Source organism: Oreochromis aureus, linkage group 22 (genome assembly GCF_013358895.1).
Source record: "Oreochromis aureus strain Israel breed Guangdong linkage group 22, ZZ_aureus, whole genome shotgun sequence".
Taxonomy (NCBI): Eukaryota; Metazoa; Chordata; class Actinopteri; order Cichliformes; family Cichlidae; genus Oreochromis; species Oreochromis aureus.
The window spans coordinates 36332605-36351033 of record NC_052962.1 but is presented as its reverse complement, the minus strand read 5'-3'; the positions used below and the strand labels follow the sequence as shown (position 1 = coordinate 36351033).

At 40.2% G+C, this 18429-nt stretch overlaps 1 long non-coding RNA gene and 2 gene segments (V, D, J or C); 1 reads left to right on the top strand and 2 right to left on the bottom strand.

The window, feature by feature from the left end:
• Positions 1-18429, bottom strand: part of LOC116324369 — a 95985-nt gene that overhangs the window by 20638 nt on the left and 56918 nt on the right.
• Positions 2606-9492, bottom strand: LOC120435483. Its single transcript, XR_005609762.1, has 5 exons — positions 9236-9492; positions 8525-8649; positions 6743-6808; positions 4987-5074; positions 2606-3350 (listed from the first exon to the last, which is right to left on the bottom strand). It is a non-coding gene; the product is annotated as an uncharacterized LOC120435483 (long non-coding RNA).
• On the top strand, positions 16428-16909 carry LOC120435474. The segment is given in 2 exon segments: positions 16428-16479; positions 16587-16909. Coding segments are annotated over 2 exon segments (375 nt in total).

Below are 18429 nucleotides of genomic sequence, written 5' to 3'. Positions count from 1 at the left end.
CCTTTATTAGTGTAGAAACAACAGCAGTGTGTATGTGTGTATAAAAACAATGAGAAAGGCTAATTTGATTGGGGAAAAGCATCACTGATTTGAGAACTGCAGCACACTGACTGAGAGAAACTGTAATACATGTTTGAGGTGGATGGTATTGGAGGAAATCAAGTTGTATCATGTTGTTTGAACCATATTTAATTTTGGATCACAGCCATCTTAATGGTCTCCTATAGCAACATTTTAAAATTGACATTGTCATCAGAAACCTTAATGATCAAAATGTCGCAAACAAAACCAATAAAATGTTATGCTTATTTAAAAAATGTGTTTCCAGTAAGTCAAACAGCATGAATCACTTAATAGTACTATACATACAGTGAGTATAACTGCATTTATACAAATAATATGTGGTATTACATTCTTTCCAAATACCAGCACAGTGGAACAAGTGGTTTAGAAAACACTTTCTCCACAAAGTCGATTGTATTCCCACTGTGAAGCTTTCAGTTATGTCACATGATCTTCACCAGCAAGTAGAATTTACTCCAAAAAGTTACTTGAATAAATGTAACTGTACAAATGTAAGTGTGACCCACCACTGTACACCACCATAAAGTCACAGACTAAATGCTTTCCATGAAATATTTAATGCTACAAACATGAACGAAGGAATTCAGAAAAAATATGAATTTCTTACTTCTCTACATCTTGGCAAAGAGCAACTGTTAAATGAACTTATTGTAAATATAATCAATTAGTAGTTCTTCAAACCCATCAGGATCTGCGTGGGGTACAGAATGTTATAAAAACAAATAGTGAAGTCCAGACCTTTACTTTTTCACATTGTGCCTTTAAACTTGGTCAGATGATTTCCATAGAGAGCCACTTTGCATCAGCAGCACCATGCTCCAGTGCTCTGGGAGAGTTTATAGTCCTGAGAGTTGAACACTGGATGACTGACAGCTGTCCTTCATCACAACAGAAGCCACAGAAATCCTCCTCATCAAAAACATGACTTTGATCTGCGTCCTCATCTGGACTCTCCTCTGCTGCTGCTTCACAGGTAAAGTCCAGAGAATCAAACTCCTCTCCTCTATCAACATCTGTCCCTCTGAAATGAAGCCCACAAAACCATGAAGCTGCTTTATGTTTTTGTCTCTGTATCCTCAGAGTCCAGAGGACAATACACAGTGACTCAGCCTGGAGCAGTGAGGTCTGCTGTGGGAAGATCTGTCAGCATCAAGTGTAGGACCAGTCAGGATGTTTATAGCTCTAACCTTTTACACTGGTACCAACAGAAAGATGGAGGAGTTCCTAAACTGCTCATTTACTACACTAGCACTCGAGATTCAGGGATTCCAGCTCGTTTTACAGGCAGTGGATCAAACTCTGACTTCACTCTGACCATCAGTGGAGTCCAGGCTGAAGATGCAGCAGTTTATTACTGTCAGAGTCAGCACTATCTAAACAGTCAGTGGGTGTTCACACAGTGAAAAACAGTCGTACAAAAACCTCCCTCAGTCAGACTGAAGAGAAACTGAAGTGATTGCTGCAGCTCACACACACACACACACACACACACACACACACACACACAGAGTGATAGAGTGAAAATGTTATTGTTGCTAAAGGAAAAAAAAGTTGGAAATATATCTACTTTTTTTAAACCGAGTTGATAAAAAATATTATCAGAACAAATCATTTATGACCTTTGACTTCTGCTTCATACCAGCTCAAATAAATCTCAATTTCTAAATATCGATCATTATCAAAAACCATATTTCTTTAAGAAGAAAAAAATCTAACACTAAATGAACTCACCAAAAGTCAGTGAGTCATAATTATCTGCACAATTTAGCAAATACTTCAAATAGAAACTTTAAGTCCAAATCAGTCAAATGATCAAATTTCCTTCTCAGGTTTTTAGATTTTCTCTTTTTTGCTGTTCAACACTGTCATGGTCCAAAGACCTGTTGACTTCCTATTTATGCTTTTTGATTAATAATATGATTCGTTTCATTTATTTTCTGTTTTCCGGTTGCATCTCTTCGTCCCTCTGTTCCTTATGTTCCGTCAACCCTTTTCTCAGAGTTATTCTCTGGTTTCCTGTTTTATTTTGATTCTGTGTTCTGTTTGAGTGTATTCTGTTTTGCTTCCTCTCTGTCTCGTCATGTCTGATTAGGTTCAGCTGCCTTCTGTGGTGTATTCCCTCGTTACCCTCTGTGTATATTAGTATGTGTTCTCTTTTGTTCCCCTCCTGGGGGAAACAATAGCACTGACACATGTTCACATTCCTCAAATTGAGTTATTAATATTTAAACAGGTTATAGTCAAAGGTCAGCTGCCTATCTCAGAGTTAACCAACTCTGACTTTAAACTTAGGAGTTAAAACTGCTTTGTTCCTGAAAGCAGTTGAACAAATTGAGTTGAGATGGAATCTTGAGCTCTCAGTTTGAGAACAGATGAAGGTAAATTTATTGAACCATTTACCTCGACTTAAGCACATACTTGTGTACTGAACAGCCCTCGTCAATGGATCTCAATACCAGTATTTGACAGTAACAGGTGAGCCTCAACTTTAATTTGTAAAGAGACAAGACACCATGAGAACTGACATTACAATACTTTTATTTTACAAAAGTCAGCGTATTTCAGTTCAAAGTTTGTTAGGCAGCTATTGCACATTTAAAACAAAAATAAATAAATAAATAAAAAAAACAACAAAACAAATACAACGCAGCAACAAGAAACTATGCAGTATATTATAACCGAATACTTAAACATGAATGCACAACAACCTTTCAAAAGAACATTTCTAGATGAATTGTTATTTTCCTTCCAATACTTGAAACATTTTCTGAACATCACTGTTTGGTGCATGGCTTGTTGCATGCATACCCCACCTGTCTTAACTGGACTATAAATACAACTACATACAATGAACCGTCACATTTGTAAAAACAAAAAACTTTTATACTAAACACTTTTAAAATGTACAATTTTGAAGAAGCCCAGGAGCAATCCCATTTAAGAACACTTACAATAACACAACTTCATCCCAAAAGGCCACAGGTTTTAACCACAGCTTTCCAGCATCAGTTCATGTAAATGCAGCTACAGCTTTCCACATCCCAGGGATCCTTTTAATGCAGTGTTCATAAGATCTTTAAATTGATCCTCATATGCAAAACGTCTCGGAAGATACAGGGATAAGCTGCACATCGATGCGTATGGGATGCGCCACATCCCCGACTCCTGATCATAAAAGTCTATGTTGCAGGACCCCAGTGGTGGAAGTAAGTCAGCCCCAGTTATAAAGACCAGCAGCTCTTCAAACGTGTGGTCCACCTCTTGCTCTGTTAAAATACATACAAATAGTAAATAAAACGTAATGTGTAGGTTCATGAATCAAAGATTTATAATCAGTTACACTGACTGTTATGTAGAGCGGTTGCGTTAATGACAATTTAGGAGTCAAAAACAGGTTGTTAGGCAAAACCAATATTGCGAAGCATCGTATAATGAAAAAGCAAAACAATCCTGCCCTCCTAAGACACAGGACATTAATTTTTGTCCTCCGAGTCGGAGACCTGTATGTCAAGGACCCTTTATCTTTGTTTTTTTTATTTTTTAAATCCATTCTATCCTTGCAAGAGTAATTCTTGGCTTTCTAGTGATGCCACATTTGTGTGGGTGTTGTCATCGCACGACTCGATTACCCTAGGACACAAATATACCGGGGGTTTCGTTATAGCCAACGGAATACCTCAGGTTCTTCAAAGTTGCGGTCCATCTAATTAACAAATGACCTTTAGGTCTCAGAGGGAGACAGAATAACACACTTTGACAGGTGAGACCTGTTTTAAACAGTGCAAAAACACTTCCTCAATCTCAGATGTGCAAATACATTTGAATAATAAATTTTACAACAATATCTTACATAAATATAAATATGTATATTTATGTAATATAAATATATATAAATATTTCACAATATTTTAGTGTTAAGATAAGTTTTCTTCCTGTTTTTTTGTCATGTAATAAAATTTTTAAAAGTTTTACCAGAAATCACAATGAAAATCAAATGACATTATGGTAAATGGTAAATGGCCTGTATTTATATAGCGCTTTCTAGTCCCTAAGGACCCCAAAGCGCTTTACATATCCAGTCATTCACCCATTCACACACACATTCACACACTGGTGACATTACATCCTATCATTCTCAAAAAGCAACACCTGATGTCCTCTAGAGACGACAGAAGATAAAACAAATAATTTTGCAAAAACAGGTGCTGTAGAAGGTTTCCTTGGTTTTCCTTTCCAATACCTAAAAATAATTATCTAAAAAGGTCAATATTAAAACCTTTGCCTTATGCGCTAAGGTGTGGATTTTGCAAAGTTCTAAGGTTTAATTGCATCCAAGTGTTGCTTAAATTTACTTGTCTGTATGTTGATTTCTGCACACTGTATTTAACATGAGATGCCTGAAGTAATTCACACAGAAACAAGAGAAGTTTTGTATTCTATGTACTCTCCTTGAATGGCCATAAGTCACCATTCCCACTGAAAGATGGTGGTTTCCTCTTCTTCACGTCTGTTACTTCCAGCTGGACTCCATGCAATGGTGAAGAGATTCTGGAAGCTGTTCTTTGTAAGTTTATTTCCTGCATTTGTAAATACAAGAAGGAACTGCTTCCAGGATCTTTTGATCATTTGCCAGACCACACGAGTCCATGCCGGCAACAAACTGCTCGATCAAGCTGGCAACCCTGTTGACCACAGATTGTACTCTCATTTCATACCACATTGCAAAAATTTCAAATAAAACAAAAAGGTTCGTTCTGTCAATTTAACCACCACCTTAACTGCAATACAGTTATCAATTCAGCAGATTGCTGATTTGTTCAAATGTTAACTATTAGGGGGCACACAATGGGAAGACGAGCACTGGCCAACAAACTACTTTGTATTTGTCTAACAAATTCTCACCTGTGAAACACAAAATGAGATAAAATCTCGCTCCTTATCCTCTTAACATCAGGTAGTGTCGCAGTGTAGATGTCAGGGATACCACAGCCTGCAATTCAAAATTCAGCAATTAAAAATACCAATATCACCAATTGTCAGACCTAAAGAAAAACAAGAAATGCCATGTAACAAATGTGAAAAAGCTAAACAGAAACCGAATGAGGTAATTAAACAATTGGGGTAGATTCAGAGTACATAACTTTATCAGTTCAATACATGTGTAACCTTTACAATTTTAAACTTTGGTCTCACCCCATTGTAATTATTTTACTTATTGAGTGTCTATATTTACCTATGCTGTATGGTTAATAAGTTACCTTTCACACTTAAGTTTTAGCATGTATTGGGATTAGAGAAATTATTTCACTGCTATTGTTCATAGTACCATGGCATTAATCACATAATCTCCAAGTAGGGATAGTGCATTCAGATGTTTAAACATATTGGCACCCAATTAAGCTTTTATTGCAGGTCCAGTAAGAACCACTTTAAACTGTTGAGTTGAATCTATAATTCCAAATGCTTTTCAATGCTCCTATAATCTTAAATGTTTCTGTGCAGACTGCAGGGACAGGAGATATACTCTGTGCAAAAGGAGACAGGAAACGCCATGCTTATGCAGAAGTGAAACTGAAAGCAGAGTCAGATTGTAAGGTGTTCTGAGCAGGCTGTTTTATTATGCATTAATATCTTTGATTAAGCTTTGATTAAGCTTTAAGTAGTTGTGTTAGATTGAAACATTTGTTTTATATATTTTACATATAAGTTAAGATCGGCACACACAGGATGGCCTTATCCTGGTTGCTTAAGCTGAGGTCAATTAAGGTGCAGCGTGAGGATCACACATGTACAGACATACACACACACATAGTTTCAGCTGTGTACGTGCGCAGGCCTTGTGTCTGAAGACGACTAGAGGTGTGAGGTGAGCCTGGGTGCAGGAGAGGTCATGACACGTACGCAGTACACAGCACACACACACACACACACACACACACACACACACATCTGTAGACTCATTTGGCAGGTGGAAGTTAAGATGTGTTTTGCTTAAGTTTGCAAAGTTTGGGTGCGTACGTGTTAGTCTGTTCCAGGAAGTACACCAGATGTCCCAGAGATAAGCGACACCGAAGCTGGGGGAAGCACCTGGGTTCGAGCCGAAGACAATGTTCTTTTTAAACTGTGTCAAAAGTTAGCTGAACATTTGTGGTTTAGATTGACGTATGCTGTATTGTGTCTGAGAGGAGGGGGCTGTACTATCTTACCCCTATAAAGCCTTTGTTCTGACAATTGTAAGACAGTTCAACACTGAATCTGCACAGTGTTGGACTCCACGCGTGTATTCATTAAAATGTCGCCTAATTGCACCCGGCAGGATCAGTGGTCATTATTTTGGTCTTCCTCCTCAATTTCTGAACCCTAACACATGTTATTTAACAACCACCATGCCTGTTAACCTCTGATTCCTGGAGACCATGCCTACTATAATGAGCTTTATGGGTTTCATGCAGACCACTGCATAGGAATAACAGTCATATTTCATAGCAGGAAGAGCACCCCAATGCAGATACTTATTGATCTAGACTACACAAAAAGATCCGACGTATAATACTGATAGAGTTAGTTTGTACAACAGTTGTTTTTCAAAAAAATAAAAACATTAGTGAAATAGTTTCAGATAAAAATTCCACATCATCATAAACAAAGTGCCATTTACCTGATAACCTCTGGCTCCTGTACATCGTGCCTGCCATGGTCAGGCGTCTCTGTGTCATGCAGCACACTGCAATATGGTAAATACTGATGATGAGAGTGTAATGCACTTATAGTGCTACAGTCCAAAGGCAGCTGTCAAACACCTACAATGCCATTTCAACTTGTCCACCAGTTGAGCCCTGAATGGCTCAACTGGTGGCATGACACCTTAAAAGTTATCTGGCAATGTCTGGTTCTCCCACCTCTTGGCCTGCGCACTGGTCCACCCCCGTGCTGTTGGCAAAAAACTTCAAAGCTATCATAAGACCATGATATCATTAATGTCATCAACAAATTGGACACAAACACCGCCCGCCCACACACACCAAAAAAAACCCCACCCCACACACTCAGGATAAAACACATGAATGTTCAACAAATCGGTATTTACTGCATGTATTTTTAGATTGTCTGGCAAATTAAATGTTCCCTGTACATATGTGAGATATGCTACACTTATAAACTAAAACCTTTATGCATAAAAGCACATAAGAGGAATTAAAATCACTGTCATTTGAAGTCATCAACCTTGAGCAGACATTTATGACTACAGAATAAATTTACAGTTGTTAAATGCTGTGGATTGAAATAAAAAAAAAAAAAAAAAAAAAATGTAAACAAGCCATTTATTCTTTCTGTTAAAATGTACAAGTTATTTCTCATTTTGCAAGCACCCCCCCCCCAAAAAAAGGCTAAAAGCTAGCCAATACAGTAATCACCCCTCTTCACAGTCATCTTGATTCAGTAGCCGGTTAAATTGAGCATTCATTCTGTATCGTATATCAGTGACTCTCCGTCTGAATGTAGCGCTCTGTTCAGACAGGATTGTCTAAAAAAAAAAGTCAGCCAAAAGGCTGGGCATATATATAGCATCCCAAAAATTCAATCTATGGCGGGAGAAGGTAACTTGTTCATGATTGGATCAGCAAGACTGATGATTTTTTATCCACCCCTTACCACGACCTGTGATCAGAATTTGTGAAAACCAATCACAGCCAACCTCATATTTGTGTTGTCTCAATCAAGCTATGTGTGACAAACTACATCCAGGTGAATGGATGTAAGGGGGGTGAAATTATGCCCGCATCTCTGCACCAACAAAAAACACATTTATAGACTGCTACCTAAAATATAACATTAATTGTAAGTACCCTAGTTAATCTCAAAGTCAAAGCGATGAAACATTACTTTGTCCTTTTAAGCGCATTTTGCATGTTAGCTTTGTAATATGCAAAAAAAGAAAAATTCAAAAAGTCATGCTAATCCTGGTCTATAAAGAATGTTGCAAACATGCTATGGTGAGACATGTTAATAAGATCTTTGATATAGTACTCCGTTTGGCCACTTACTTTATATTTTTTAAAGTAGGTTTTTATAACACAGGGTTCGTACGCCTGTTTCAGGGTCAAATTCAAGCACTTTTTAAGCACATTCAAGGTCCCTTTTTAAGCTTTTCCAGCAGCAGCACCCCCCCCCCCCAAAAATGCATGTTTCAATTCGCATCACCTCAATAAGACCATGTGAAAAGACACATTTCACTTGAGCAAAGTAACTCATATTACTGCTAAGTAATGTTAGCTAAGTTCACAGCATATTCCGTAATAGCGCTGCCATACTGCATCACACTCAGTGCATTTCAATCATTTCTCCAGCGAGTTTGATAGCTAGCAAAATAATAATCATAATTTTAATAAAATTGCATGTGTAACGTACACGTACTGGAAAATTATTTACTAGGACTCACCTATCATGTGACTGGAGAGTGCAAACTCCGCCATTGTCGTTTTCCATCAACACTCATTAAAACAGCGACATACAGGTATGTTAGCGCACTCATCCCCGACTGGCCGAGGGAGGGGCGGGGTCACACTTTGAAACAGATGCAAGGCAGCCCAGGCCGGGAAAAGACAACATTAAAATTCAAGCATTTTCAAGGATTTCAAGCACCCGTACGAACCCTGATAACACTTGTTACATTAGCCGGATTAGGCTACAAGGTACTGCACTGCAATTAGAGCCACCTAATAGCACATTGCTTTTCCAGTATGGTTGTGCGTAATTGCTGCATATAATACATTATGTGTAATGGTAGAAAGCTTACTCATTTAACTCTACAGCCGAGTAATTATCCCCCGAGCATTTTTCCATTAAGCAAGATTAACAAACTGTCTAACCATGAAGTCGGAGTGCAACACCGAGTTAATTTAATTTCAATAAACTCATCTGAATTAGATCATGACAAATGTTCAGAATGAGCATCTTTTGATGTCCATCCTGATGAACATGCATGTGCCTTTAAAAAAAAAAAAAAAAAAAAAAAAAAAAAACCCTGCATTATTGTATCTATAATACCTGGATTTAGTAAGAGTATACAAAGAGCCGAATGAGACAGTTAATCAGGAAGTAAACCCAAAACTGCAGACTAAAAGACAAACTTTATGAACTAAAAACTGACCTTTAATATGGGCGCGGCAAATCCACAGTGTTGAGAGATAATTAAAAAAATAATTCAAAAATCCACAAACAATCCACCGGGAACAACAAGGCAGACAAACAAAGGGTACAGCTTGACACAGCACAACAGAGTAAAGAGCTGAGGAAAACTGAGGGCTTAAATACAGTGGAACCCCGACTTACGAAATTAATTTGTTCCCGAGTGTCTTTCGTAAGTCGAAGCACCCATCGCGCCTTTTGAGTGAACGATAGGCTATAGGCTAATTGCTAACGTTCAAGTGGAACAGCGAAGCGCAAGTACGAAAGCCAAGGGGGTTGTCACATGATTCAGAAGGCATTGTGGGCATTCTGTGCTCAGCCAATCAGAGCCAGCGGATTTCATTACGTGGGTATTTTGCCGTAACACGGGCAGAAATATTGCAGTTAAGTGCCTTCATAACTTGAATTTTTCGTTAAATGGGGTATTCATAAGTCGGGGTTCAAATCAAACCAAACGAGTATGACCAATGGAAGCAAAACTAAAGCAAGTGCGCACAAGAGGACAACAAAATAAAGCAGTAAGCAATTAAACACAGGACACAAATGTAGACTTGGCACAGAGAACACAGAATGGTATGAGAACAGCCTCAGAGAATAAACAAATGAATAAAGAACAGTATGTGCTGAAAATAAAGAACAAAGTTAAAAGACAGCATGGTCATCAAGATCCCACATTACAACACAAAAAAATGTACTTTTCTTCAAGTGAACCAAACAATGTCAGTGTAGACCATGTTCGTTGTGTTAAAAACCTGGAGAAAATAAAAACTAATAACAACATTTAAAATAAAAAAAATATGAATCACGTAGATTGGAAAATATTTGCTTATGGAATTATGACATTATTAAAACTGATTTCTGAGATATGCGGAGTAGAAGATGTGGAGATTCAAATTTTTAACTTAGGTATGTATTTGAAATATGAAAATATTGGTTGACGTTGTTCAGCTACTTTATTTAAAGATAGGAATATGTCTGAAGTGTAGATTCAAAAACTCAATTAACAGAACTATAACCTGTTAGAATCTGACATTTATTTTACATGTATTCCGTAAATGTTCGCTGTCTCTATACTTACAGTGATGACAGAGTGTTTCTAAAAGTGCTCAGTCACAATTTTCAGAAATAATTGACTAACATGAAATTGTTGATCTGATTTCAAGATAAACATGAAGAAAGTAATAATTTAAAATTTTGGCTTTGTAGGATCACAGTAATGTATTGATTGCTAATACAGTCCGAGTTTGTCTACGAATAAAAATGCTGATATATTTTCAGGCTGTTTTCGATACCAGGCACCAGTGGTTTTGAACAGAGGTAGAGGTCGATCCCTTTACCATATCACTCCGGATCAGCTTTCATTCCTGAAGTCATGTGGATTCACTGCACCTCAAACGGTAATCAATTCAAGGTTCTTTATTTGTCACATGCATAGTTATACAAGTATAACACACAGTGAAATGTAACCTGACACGCTCCTCGACATGTGCAAAGGGGGGGGGGGTAGAGGAAGAACATTATATATATAGTATATACATTAGGTGAATGTGCAGTAGTAGCAGCAAGCAGGTGAATTCTGTACACCAAGTGAATTAAATAAGAATAGACAATTTGACTATTTTACAGAATAGACAATATAAACATATTTAAAATTAAAGGAATTTGAAATGTACATTGTGCCTGGGTTTAGAGTGTCTCGAAGAGAGTCCTGTCTCAGTCACTTATGGATGATGTGAGAGGGCGGGTGTGTGTGTGTTTAGGGCCCGGATGGCTTGGGGATAGAAGCTCCTCTTGAGTCTCTCTGACCTTGCCAGGATGATGCGGAACCTTCTACCAGATTGCAGAAGTTGGAACAGTTTGTTGCCAGGATGGGACGGGTCCTTCAGTATCTGCGCTGCTCTAGTCCGGCATCTCCTGGTGTAGGTGTCCTGAAGTGGGGGGAGAGCAATCCTCCAGCAGCGTTCTGCTGTACGGATCACTCTCTGGAGAGCTTTTTGGTCCTTCACACAGCTGTTCCCAAACCACTATGTGATGTTCTGTGTGAGGATGCTCTCCACAGCGCCTGTATAGAAAATCCTGAGGATCTTTGGAGAGACCCTGAACTTCCTCAGTTGTCGTAGGTGGTACAGGCGCTGCCTAGCCTTTTTGGTCTGGACCTGAATGTGGGCAGACCATGTCAGGTCTGAGGAGATGTGGACACCAAGATACTTGAAGGACTGCACCCTCTCCACTGGAGCTCCGTTGATGATAATGGGCTTGTAGTCTCTGTGCTGACTCCTTCTGAAGTCCACCACCAGCTCCTTGGTCTTGCCGACGTTCAGCTGGAGGTGGTTGTCCTGGCACCATGATGCCAGATTCTTCACTTCGTCCATGTAGGCCGCCTCATCGTTGTTGGAGATGGCGCCCAACACCACTGTGTCGTCAGCATACTTCACAATGGTGTTGGAGCCATGAGTGGCCACACAGTCTGAAGTGTAGAGGGAGTAGAGCAGTGGCGAGAGAACACATCCCTGTGGTGCTCCTGTGTTGATGGTGATGCTGTTAGAGACGCATCTACCCACCCTCACCACCTGAGTTCTGCCAGTGAGGAAGTCCAACACCCATGCACACAGACGGCTGTTGAGTCCCACATCCCTCAGCTTTGTGAACAGTCTGCTGGGCACTATTGTGTTAAACGCTGAACTGTAATCAACAAACAGCATTCTCACATAGTTACCCTGTTTCTTGTCCACGTGGCTGAGGGTGGTGTGCAGGACGTGGGCGATGGCGTCCTCAGTGGATCTGTTGGGTCGGTAGGCGAACTGGAGCGGATCTGTGGTGTCTGGGATGGAGGAGGAGATGATGTTCTTCAGCAGCCTCTCAAACACCTTCATTACTACCGAGGTCAGTGCAACTGGCCGGTAATCGTTCAGGGATGAGGGTTTGCTGTTTTTGGGCACAGGGCACAGGGATGATGGTGGATCTTTTGAAGCATGTGGGGACCACAGACTTCAATTGTGCTCAATTGGCCTGCCAACTCTCCTGACCTGAACCCCATAGAGAATCTGTGGGATATTGTGAAGAGAAAGTTGAGAGACGCAAGACCCAAAACTCTGGATGAGCTTAAGGCCGCTATCGAAGCATCCTGGGCCTCCATAACAGCTCAGCAGTGCCACAGGCTGAGTGCCTCCATGCCACGCTGCATTGAAGCAGTCATTTCTGCAAAAGGATTCCCGACCAAGTATTGAGTGCATAACTGAACATAATTATTTGAAGGTTGACTTTTTTTGTATTAAAAACACTTTTCTTTTATTGGTCGGATGAAATATGCTAATTTTTTGAGATAGGAATTTTGGATTGTCATGAGCTGTATGCCAAAATCATCAATATTAAAACAATAAGAGGCTTGAACTACTTCAGTTGTGTGTAATGAATCTAAAATATATGAAAGTCTAATGTTTATCAGTACATTACAGACAATAATGAACTTTATCACAATATCTTGATGCATTCTCAATCATCCAGGAAAGTAAATCTCCAAAAGTTGAATCTGTTCATCTGGACGTAGCGTTTTGTGGGAGAAACGTTTCGTCACTCATCCAAGTGACTTCTTCAGTCTCAGCTGACTGCAGGTTTCCCCAAACCTTATAAACAGTACATTTGCATAATGACTGAAACCAGCCCACTGAAGGAACAATGGGCTGGGAGGTCAGTTCCTTAATCATAATTATGCAAATTCCCATGACCATTGATCAACCACTGACCAATGTACGTCGGAAACCACCGCAAAATACGGAGAGTGTCCTCAGTGGCCAGAAGAGACAAGGATGCGACACGGAGGATGTGGACAAGTGGGTGAAGAATTTGTCTGACAGACAGCTCACCCAAACAGAGAAAAAACATCCTTGCTAAAGGGTTGAATTTTGCCGTCACACCGAGACAAATCCCGCTAGTGGAGCTGATCACAGCCACAGAAACAGCAATTCGTAACAACAATATTGCAGAAGTGGAAGCAGAGCAACTACGGACGAAAGTTTCGGCCTGTCTCAGCAATGCTAAACCCCCAGCATCCAACATCACCATGGAGGAGAGGAAGGCACTCACATCACTTAGTGATGACAACAACATTATCATCCTTCCGGCAGACAAGGGTAGGTGCACAGTATTGCTTAACCAGAAAGACTATCATGAGAAGATTTTGTCACTACTCAGTGATGAAAATACTTATGAGCCCCTGAAACGAGACCCAGGAAGTGGTTACAGGAAGAGGGTGATAGACTGTCTGAAGCAGTTAGAACAAGACAAGGCTATTGACCGGACCTCATACCACAGGCTGTACCCAGGGCAGTCTACACCAAGTCTGTATGGTTTACCGAAAATACATAAGCAGGGTGCACCTTTAAGACCGATTGTCTGCATGATCAACTCTGTCACCTATAACATCTCCAAGTTTCTGGCCTCGATCCTCAACCCGCTGGTGGGCAGCTCTGAACACCACATCCAGAACACCCTGGATTTTGTTGAGAAGGTGAGAGATGTCATTATGGAGGCAGATGAAACCATGGTCTCGTCACGACGTTACATCTCTCTCACTTGCATCCCAGTCACGGAAGCGTTGGAGGTAGTCCGTAAGAGATTACAGGATCACCAACCTCAGTAACAGGACCACTCTCAGCATCGACCAAGTGTGTTTGCTTTTGGAACTGTGTCTTCATTCCACCTACTTCACATACAAGGGTCAGTTCTATAGGCAGAAACATGGGTGTGCCATGGGCTCCCCAGTTTCACCCATCGTGGCCAATTTGTACATGGAAGAAGTGGAAAAGAGGGCTTTGCTATCCTACCCTGGAACACCACCAAGCCATTGGTTCAGATATGTGGATGACACCTGGGTGAAAATCAAATCTCAGGACGTACTACATTTCACGGATCACATTAACTTGGTGGACCGACACATCAAATTCACCAGGGAGGATATGAAAAGTGGCAGGTTAGCCTTCTTAGACTGAGAGATTTCCATCAGTAATGGGGGACATCTAAAGCCTGACGTGTACCGTAAACCTACACATACGGATCAGTATCTAAGGTTTGACTCTCATCATCCACTGGAGCACAAACTGGGTGTCATCAGGACGCTACAACACAGAGCGAACACCATCCCCACTGACACAGCGGCCAGGGAGGCAGAAGAACAGCACATCAAGAAGGCCCTGAGTAATGTGGTTATCCCAGCTGGACTTTTGTCAAAGCTGGAAGGCACCTAAAGAAAGCTCCAGCCGATCCAGGAGAGAAGGACAACCGCTGCCCAAGCGAAAACCTGTAGTGATCCCATATGTGTCAGGAGTATCGAACAGTTGAGACGCATTTTTCTAAACACCGGGTCTCTGTGGCTTTTAAACCCCAAAACACGCTGCGCCAAAAACTGGTCTACCCCAAGGATCGGGTCCCCCGACACAAACAGAGTAACATAGTGTATGCTGTTAAGTGCCAGGATTTATACATCGGGGAAACCAAACAACCTCTAGCGAAGCGGATGGCACAACACAGAAGAGCAACCTCATCAGGCCAGGACTCTGCAGTCTATTTACACCTACAGGCCAGTGGACACTCTTTCAATGATGAGGATGTACACATCCTGGACAGGGAGGAACGCTGGTTTGAGCGCGGAGTCAAGGAGGCCATTTACATGAAGAGGGAAAGACCATCTCTGAATGGAGGAGGGGGCCTAAGGGTACATCTTTCGCCATCTTACAATGCTGTGATTGCAGCCATTCCCCAACACTCTGTGAATGGTACTCATGGCCATTGATCAGTGTTCTTTGATCAGTGGGTTTTGGTCAGTGGTTGTTGATCAATGGTCATGGGAATTTGCATAATTATGATTAAGGAACTGACCTCACAGCCCATTGTTCCTTCAGTGGGCTGGTTTCAGTCATTATGCAAATGTACTGTTTATAAGGTTTGGGGAAACCTGCAGTCAGCTGAGACTGAAGAAGTCACTTGGATGAGTGACGAAACGTTTCTCCCACAAAACGCTACGTCCAGATGAACAGATTCAACTTTTGGAGATTTATCACAATATGCTAATTTTTTGAGAAGGGCCTGTATATACACTACGGCCACAAGTTTTCATCATGGTGCTGATCCAGAATTCTTCCCTTATATAATTCTAGTGCTGTAAGTGTCATGGTCCTGGGTCATGTGACCCAGTGTTTTGTGTTAATTATTATTATCTTATACTTTCTGGTTATGTCTTTTGCTATGATAACTAGTTCCTAGTTTGGTTCCCGTGCTCCCTCTGTTCCAGATTAGTCAGGTCTCTGTGTAAAGCTCGTGTCTCTTAGTCTCTGTCTTTGCACATGTGTTGAGTTTCTTGTTTTATTGTGAAGGTCTGTGTCTTATGTCAGTGTGTTCAGTTTTGCGTCCTCCCTGTCTCGTCTTGCTTATTAGGTTCAGCTGTGTCTCCCTCCTCTGTGCAGTTTCCTCGTTTCCCTTTGTGTATATTAGTGTGTGTTCTCCAGTACTCATCGTCGGTCCGTCTGCGGTTCTCTGTGCATCATGCCCTGTGTTTCTCCCTCCGTGTTATCCTGCGAGTATGGTTTTGAGTCTTGTTTGTTAGATTTTTCCCAGTTTAGGTTTTCTTAGTTCTGTCCTTGCCATCCGTGCTTTTGTTTGTGTTTTCACCTGTTGGAATAAAAGCTCACTCGCATCACAGCCTGTGCCTGCATCTTGGTCCTTCATTCATAACACCATGTGGCTTGCCTCGCAAACCGTGACAATAAGAATAAAGTGAGACTAAAAAAATTAAAGTAAAAAATCTAAAATAATGTATTTGTGATGATTCAGTTTTTTTGACTATCCACTCTGTGCAGGCGGAAAGCATAAGAAATGTTTAAACTGTAGAGATGCAATCATTTTGCTGCTGTAAGATTAGCATTTTGTCATGTTTGAAATATTAATCTAATATAATGTGTTTCTGACAAAAAAGGCATTCAATTCTATTCTATCTTGCCTGTTTCTGTCAGTGTGATCATTTCCATAGAGAGGCACTTTGCATCAGCAGCACCATGCTCCAGTGCTCTGGGAGAGTTTATAGTCCTGAGAGTTGAACACTGGATGACTGACAGCTGTCCTTCATCACAACAGAAGCCACAGAAATCCTCCTCATCAAAAACATGACTTTGATCTGCGTCCTCATCTGGACTCTCCTCTGCTGCTGCTTCACAGGTAAAGTCCAGAGAATCAAACTCCTCTCCTCTATCAACATCTGTCCCTCTGAAATGAAGCCCACAAAACCATGAAGCTGCTTTATGTTTTTGTCTCTGTATCCTCAGAGTCCAGAGGACAGATCACAGTGACTCAGCCTGGAGCAGTGAGCTCTGCTGTGGGAGGATCTGTGAGCATCAAGTGTAGGACCAGTCAGAATGTTTATAACAACGACCGTTTAGCCTGGTACCAACAGAAAGATGGAGGAGTTCCTAAACTGCTCATTTACTTTGCTAGCACTCGACAATCAGGGATTCCAGCTCGTTTTACAGGCAGTGGATCAAACTCTGACTTCACTCTGACCATCAGTGGAGTCCAGGCTGAAGATGCAGCAGTTTATTACTGTCAGAGTGAACATAATCCTAACAGTCAGTATGTGTTCACACAGTGAAAAACAATCGTACAAAAACCTCCCTCAGTCAGACTGAACAGAAACTGAAGTGACTGCTGCAGCTGGAAGATACTGCAGAGACTGATACAGTTCACTGAGGACACACAGACACACACACAGACACGTTTGCTTCCAATCTAAAAATAGCTTACTATTTCAAAGTCACTCATTGTGACCTTTGACCTCAGTTTCATACTAGAGCCGCCATAATATCATTTATGATTTTTTTTAAATATTAACAGTTATCAGTAAAATAAGACCTTTATGTTAACAGATATAAAAATGAAATCATTAAATATCATACAACTCGACATAAAAAATACATTTTATTTTAAATAATCTAAACATAAATTTGAGGTTAAAAAAAATCGACTCAGTGTCAAAAACAGAAGTCATGAGGTGCTTTCATGATAAGTCATATATGATCATAACTACGTATACAAAACATCCAAATCATATGCAGTGACATATTTGTCACATATATACAGCCCTTACTCTGAGATTCAAAGTTCATCCTGCACTTTAGACTTTCAGATGAAACAATCTCACCATGACATGCAGCCAGTACCTGTTGAGGAGCTTTCAGTGACAACAGATGAGCTTCCTCAGCAGATGGAGGCGTCCATTTATTATTGACATGTATGTGATAAATACACCATTCCTCCCAGGATACTTTACTAGACAAGAAAAAAAGTCTGCTCTAATAACCCACCATGATATAACAGGAGAACCATGAATACAAAACTTGTAAAACAAAAAAAACCAAACATTTTCTTTTATCTAAGCAGTCTAAGAATTAATTTTACATATAAACTTTTACTAGATTTTCCAATAAACACAGTTAAATGAACTTACTTCCAACATCCAGTCTGGTTCCTCCACCAAAAGTCCACCACAGTGATACAAACTCATTGAGCCGCCGTACAAAAACCTCTGACTGTAGAGAGACACGGCTCTCTGACTCTGAAACAAACAAACTCAACAAAATAATTCACTGTTTGTATCATTTAATAATATTATAATAGTGTAATTAAAACAAATAAAGCCCATTACAACAATATTTAAAGAATATGATTTCAAAATGTAGATTTTACAGCTTTCCACATGTGAAAAGATACATCTCTTTAAACCTGACACTTTTTTTCTGAAACAGCCTAAGTTTGTCATGGTCCTGGGTCTTTTGACCCAGCATTTTGTGTTTATTATTATTATGATCATATGTTCTAGTTTATTCTGATTGTGTTTTCGGGTTAAGATGTTCTAGTTCTTTGGTTTTGGTTTCTGTTCTCGGTGAGTATCGTGTCCCTGAGTTCTGTCAGTGTATATTTCCTGTTTTACTTTGAAGGTCTGTGTCTTTGGTCAGTGTGTCTAGTTTTGCTTCCCTTGTCTCGTTCGCTCTAATGTCTTCCAGCTGTGCTTCCCTCCTGTCTCCTATTCCCTGATTACTCCACTGTGTATTGAAGCCCTGTGTTTGCCTTTCAGCTTTTTTCGCATTGTTAATGTTGGTTCACCCTCATCTT